Genomic DNA, 5,741 nt, shown 5'->3' on the forward strand with positions numbered 1-5,741 from the left:
ACAAACGCATACTTCCGTTCTCTTTCGCTCGAAAAGAACTTGTTCAATTAACGAAACCGCTAAAGCAAGGATCGTTTGGTATAATTGTTTGTATTTTCTTTTCTAAAACAACGCGAGTATTTTCCCCGCATCGCATTGTTTCCATCAATTGTTTTTGAACGCGGCTCTCCTTCTTGCTCGATCTCCTTAAACGTCGTAACAAAGACCCCGGCCTAATATGGATTCGATGTTTCGCGTTCGAAACATTAACGTTAAACGATACCACGGTGAAAGTGCGTTTTTTTTTCTTTTTCTTTTTCTTTTTTTTTTTTTTTTACATGTATCTTTTCGCCAAGTTATTAAACAACATCTGTGATAAAATAATATAACTACGATCGACGTTGGTAAATGGAATTCCATAGAAATTGGCTTTAATTGAATTCGCGTAATATCTGCGAGGAAGATGTTTGTTTCGCGACAGCCAAGCCCTAAGGATGTGAAACTAGCGATTCGGTATTTATCGTCAACACGGTAATTTTCACGTAACAGCACACGTTCGTTGGGTGCACGGACACGCTTCTTCCTAAATTATCATCCGCGTGTGAACGTCGAACGTACTTTCGAAGGTGTAATTACATCGCCGTAAACCATTAGAAAACAATCTTTTTACCATTTGCCTCGTCCCTCCACCGACGTTAAGTTGGGTAACCACAGTTGTCTATACGTCGATCATCGTTTCAAGATATCACGATTACCCTTATACAACGAATCGATTAAATATCCTCGATAAAATGATTCTTTTAATAAGATAATTGGAACGATGCGAATTTGAATATTTCTAAACAGCAAACGGAACAACATTTTACTCGTTTCTGTTCGTGACGCGACATTTTTTCGAAACTGTTCTTCGCTGTTGCACCACTATCCATTATATGCGCGTTATCCATCATTTTTTACCATTTCAATAACGTTGGACGATATTAACGTGAAATATGGTTGGAAACGTTGACAAAATCATCTCAAAATACTCATAAATTTATCGAGTTTCAACATAGCGTCGTGCAATAGATTTCAATTTATCAGGCGTTTGTCCTGTTTCGACGCATGGTTGTCGCGTCGTATCGATCGAAGTAGCGCTCGATTCTCATTGGTCGCGCCGCGTTGCCGAATCCGCAATTTAGAAACGAACGCGATTAACACGCGTCTTGCGCGACTCGAAGAATTGTCGCGCATCGATGGAGGGGGAAGGATCAGACTCCACTCGGCTTTCATCCTTTCCCTTCGAACGTGCTTTCTTCCGCTACGATACCTATCCATTCCGTTGAATTTTCAACGGATCAGATCGGATAAGATGAAGCGTTATTACGTATTGTTTTTATAATTTCTGGCTCGTGAGAAAGAGCAGATTTCTCGGGGTTTAAGTACAATGCTCTCGCACCTCCTTTATGAACCAAGCCTACCTTCTCTCCCGTTAAAGCAAATAAACAGGAATTCGAATTCCTGTCTCGTTTCATTGATACTATTTCAATGGATACTTTTCGCTTATTATTTATTTATTTATTTTTTTAATAAAATATCAACAACAAAAATCACGACTACGAAATGAACGTGTATCGCAATATTCTCTGTTTGAAATAAAATTATACAAGGAAATATAGGCATGCACGAAATGCTCGAAGAAATTCCGCTACGAAGGAGAATGTTTTTCTCGCATACACTCTTTGACTCTTACGTATATAACGCATACGTATTTGAAAATAAATGGTATAAGAAGAGATTCTAGATCCGAATGGAATTTATGGCGCGAACATCTTTGGAAGAGAAATAAACTCGTAGAATGTCGCGTGCGCTCTGTACGGTACAATGATGAGAACCGAGCCCACGTATTTCTACGTGGCTCGTAGGATCGGATTCGAGTTCGAGTCAATGGCAAACTTTTTGCGCGTCGCCTTATTTAAGAAATAGAAAGGTTTGCGAACACGAGCGATCACTTGCAGATATACGCTTTTCGTTCCAATGTTTTCGCACGAAAAATTTCACGGCCAATTTCCCAATCTTGAACGTAATAAATGTTGTCGATATCGATCGAATTATCGATTGCAAAGCTTGGAACGGAAGAAAAAAATTACTACGCGATTATTAGAGGTGAAAATCTTGGAAATATGGACAAGAAGGGTAGAAAGTATGGAGATACGATTGGGAGCCGCATCCGGCAATAAATTGAATGCGATCGACACGGTAAAAGCAAAGCGTGAAATTCAGTTAGTTTGTAAAAGATAATAATGGATAAAGGGTGTGGTGTTGGCGCGATAATGGTCCAGTTAGATGAGGTAGGTTTCACACCGCATGGTGGCGTTTGGTGGTCTGGAAAGGTCGGCGTTCTCGCGTATAGGTGCACCTGTGCGGTGGCTGGGAGGAGAGGGTATGCGGCTGTGTGCTCTCGGTCCACGCCAACAATAGCCTTCTCTCTTTTATTTCGACCGATCGAGAGATTAATAACGTTTCGCGAGCCATTCCCAGGAGAAAGTATTCGATTCGCCAAAGGACTCGAGGTCGCCAGAGGTTATTTCGATCGAAAATACCACGAGGAAGTCGTTTATCGCGATTCCCGAGAACGAGATCTCGCTTCTCGCGATCGACGAGGCCGATCATCGTCTCGTTTTCGAATATTTCTATGTATCGTCGTATCGTTCGATCGATATCGTCCGCTAGTTAGTTTGTTTTGATTCGATAAATATAATCACGTTGATTTCAAATCGTCGCGATATTAAAAAATTACTAATATTATTTTCTTAATACAATATGATTCGTTGATTCGTATCGATAAAGTTAATATAACGAATAAACATTCGTTACAAAAAAGTTTTAACCAACTTCGATGAAATATTATTATGCGTATGGAAATACCGAATGCTATACAGTTACTGCCGTACGTCGAGTCTATAAATATTCAATATCTTATATAGGTATCCCACTTTACATTACAAATAAACGGACAATAAGCAAGAGAAAATTAACGGAAAATTACCAGACGTGACAATTGATGGCTTTATTCGAACGTTATTATTGGCAAAAGTTTCTTTCCGTATAAATATTGATTCGAACGAAAATATCGTTTTTTTTCAATGAAAGATATTTTAAAAAAAACCGCATCGTTTCCTCGCGATTCGATCGTACGCGTAATCAAGGTGATTAGTGCGTTCCCATGCTGGTTTAATCAAAGATTCTGATTTTGAAATAAAAGTAGCACAAGTGGGACAAGTTTTGCACGTGTGTATACCCGGTATAAAGAAAGAGATACGGAATTGGAAGAAGGGAAAGGAAAAAGAGGTGGGCACGCTGGGAGTGAGAGTAGCCGAGGAAAGATGGTCAGTGTGGTCGCCAGAAGGGAATTACACCGAGACGCAGCGTGGACGCAGGTAGTGGCGAGGGAGGGGGAACGGCTGGAAGGGAAGGGATAGGGAAGGGGGAGTGGAGGGCTTGGCGCGAAGAGAGGGAACGAGCGGTTGGTCGCGGGTTAGCGGTGGATGGGCATTGGACGTTTGGGCCTTGGCTAAGCACGTTCCACGGGTACCTAAGTAACCTGTATCGATTCACAGAAGACCGGCTACCTTCGTTGGAACCGGTTGTGCTCGAGATAAACCGAGAGTAACGCTCGAATCTGAATATCATCTGGATGGACCAATTTTATTTTCATTCAGAGCGGTTGATCGATCGGTGGAGAGAGAGAGAGGAGGAGATTCGTCCCTTCGAAAGTGAAAAACGATATCAAGTGTAGAGAGAGAGAGACACATTTGCGTTCACGGAAGAACGGGGAACGAAGAAAAAGCGCGAGTTCGAGTTGATCGAGTTGGGATTGTGGATCTGGAAAGATGAGCGGTCCTAGCGTGGACGTGGTCTGGGACCCACAGGCTCAGATGAATTCCTTGGATTGTTGGGATTATTCGATCGAGCTCTCTTGTCTTCAAGGCCCGGAAGGTATACGCGATCTTTCGTTCGAACAGCGATGATTCGGTGCGTTCGAAAATGTGCGGTTAACGGATAAAATATGAATATACGAGAGATCTCTAGTGATTTCGTTCCTCTTTTCGTTTCCTTCGATTTTATCGGACAAGTGTCAACGAATCTTTCTAAAGATACGATTGCCAATTTTAACGTAATTATTTTTACGTTTTGCAAACAGTACAGATTGCAGTACGTTACGTGTAAATAATATATATAGAAAAGAATATATAAAATATTTCGATTCAACGTGACAACGCGAAGAATGCAAGAAAATGCGTATCTTTTTTCAAAGTGATTCCAACGTTATGTTGCATATATTCGCAAACTGTGTGTAATTTATTCTTAAAAAGAGCTCGAAGCGTGACGTGATATTCGAATCATATGTAAATTAATCTTCTTAATTTAGTTCCTTAGCAGTAATTATATTTTTTACGAAATATGGGAAAATATTGAGAAATAGGGAGGGAGGGGATGAGAAGGCAGGATGAAATGTAAGTGTATGTCGCGTGGTGAAAATTATAATCATGGTGGTGAGATTTTTGTATGAGAAATGCGAAGATTGTGCGAATTAGGGAAAGAGAAAGAGAATGGGATTTGCGTGGTGGCGCTATGAAGCGAGTCGGGAAGCATTAATGAGAGCGGGGGATGGGAAGGAGAAAACGGTAGTTGGGTCGTTTCCTCGCGACTCCAAGGTCCTTGGCCCTAGCTAGATCACGCTTCATCCTCGCGTCTAAGCTCGGTGATGGGGAGGTCGTCGATTTCGGACCGGGGAAATGCAACGAGCCAACAAACAACCGCTTACCGTACCCAACATCCACCATCGTTTCGAATCGCTCGTCTGTCTCGTCATCGTTAACGAGATAGACAGAGAGAGAGAGCATCGGACGTTGACCATAGATCGGATCTCATTTAAGTCCTAAGAATAATCAAACTACGCGCAAATTAACCACTGCGGATATCTGTATGTGCCTATCATTCTCTCTGACGTTATATCTCGTTTCCTTTTTTTTTTTTTTTCCTACTATTATCATTCAATGATGGGAAATTCGTTTTAACGAGACAGAAATTAAAATATTTATTTATTCGAGAATGAGAACTCGCGAATGCCGGGAAAAAGAATGAATGATCTTTTCGATTATACGTCTATGCCTTGAAATAGAAACGTTTTAAAATTTTAAAGAATTTTAAAATTGATCGGAAATTTTTTATTTCAGATTTACAATTAGCGGCAGAACTTGGAAAAACGCTTTTGGAACGGAACAAGGAATTGGAAAATATTATTAAAGCGCATCAATCGACCGTTGAGGAACAAGCACAAGAAATAGAGGTGATTTTTTTCGACATTTTGAAATATATTTCCGCCGACCGCGGGAATCGCCCGTTTAAATTAAGATATAATACTTTTTTCCAGTATATGAAAAAACAAACCGCTGCCCTTAGAGAAGTAAACGATTCGCGACTGAAAATTTACGAGCAACTCGAAGTCAGTATTCAAGATTTGGAACGTGCAAATCATCGTCTAGTAATTGAGAACACCAGCGACAAAAAATTGATCAAGAGGTATGAGGATTGATCGTCTTGGTACTGTTATTCAATTTTATCGCGATTCATTGTACGCAAACTTGATGGGATAAGAGTTTTTCCATCCTAAGTGATCATCTTTTTCGTTCCACCAATGTTACAAGAATTCGCTCGAATGAAACTCGATTGTTGATCATTTAACGGGAAGGAAAAAAAAAAAAAAAAAAAAAAATTAA

The 5,741-nt window shown here is 40.4% G+C and overlaps 1 protein-coding gene across 5 annotated transcripts in view; it reads left to right on the forward strand.

Moving 5' to 3' along the window:
- Positions 1-5,741, forward strand: part of LOC102673060 (cerebellar degeneration-related protein 2-like) — a 50,903-nt gene that overhangs the window by 23,569 nt on the left and 21,593 nt on the right. For 2 of the 5 annotated variants that reach the window (XM_031510018.1, XM_006614807.2), the window contains exons 1-3: positions 3,529-3,957; positions 5,199-5,311; positions 5,396-5,544. In XM_031510018.1, coding sequence (XP_031365878.1) covers positions 3,852-3,957; positions 5,199-5,311; positions 5,396-5,544 — 368 coding nt within the window. In that variant the 5' untranslated portion in view covers positions 3,529-3,851. Of the gene's footprint in view, positions 1-3,528; positions 3,958-5,198; positions 5,312-5,395; positions 5,545-5,741 lie in introns of those variants that run through there. The other 3 variants (XM_006614809.2, XM_006614808.2, XM_006614806.2) reach the window with 2 other exon arrangements.

This window comes from Apis dorsata, unplaced genomic scaffold (assembly GCF_000469605.1).
Source record: "Apis dorsata unplaced genomic scaffold, Apis dorsata 1.3 scaffold_198, whole genome shotgun sequence".
Classification (NCBI taxonomy): domain Eukaryota; kingdom Metazoa; phylum Arthropoda; class Insecta; order Hymenoptera; family Apidae; genus Apis; species Apis dorsata.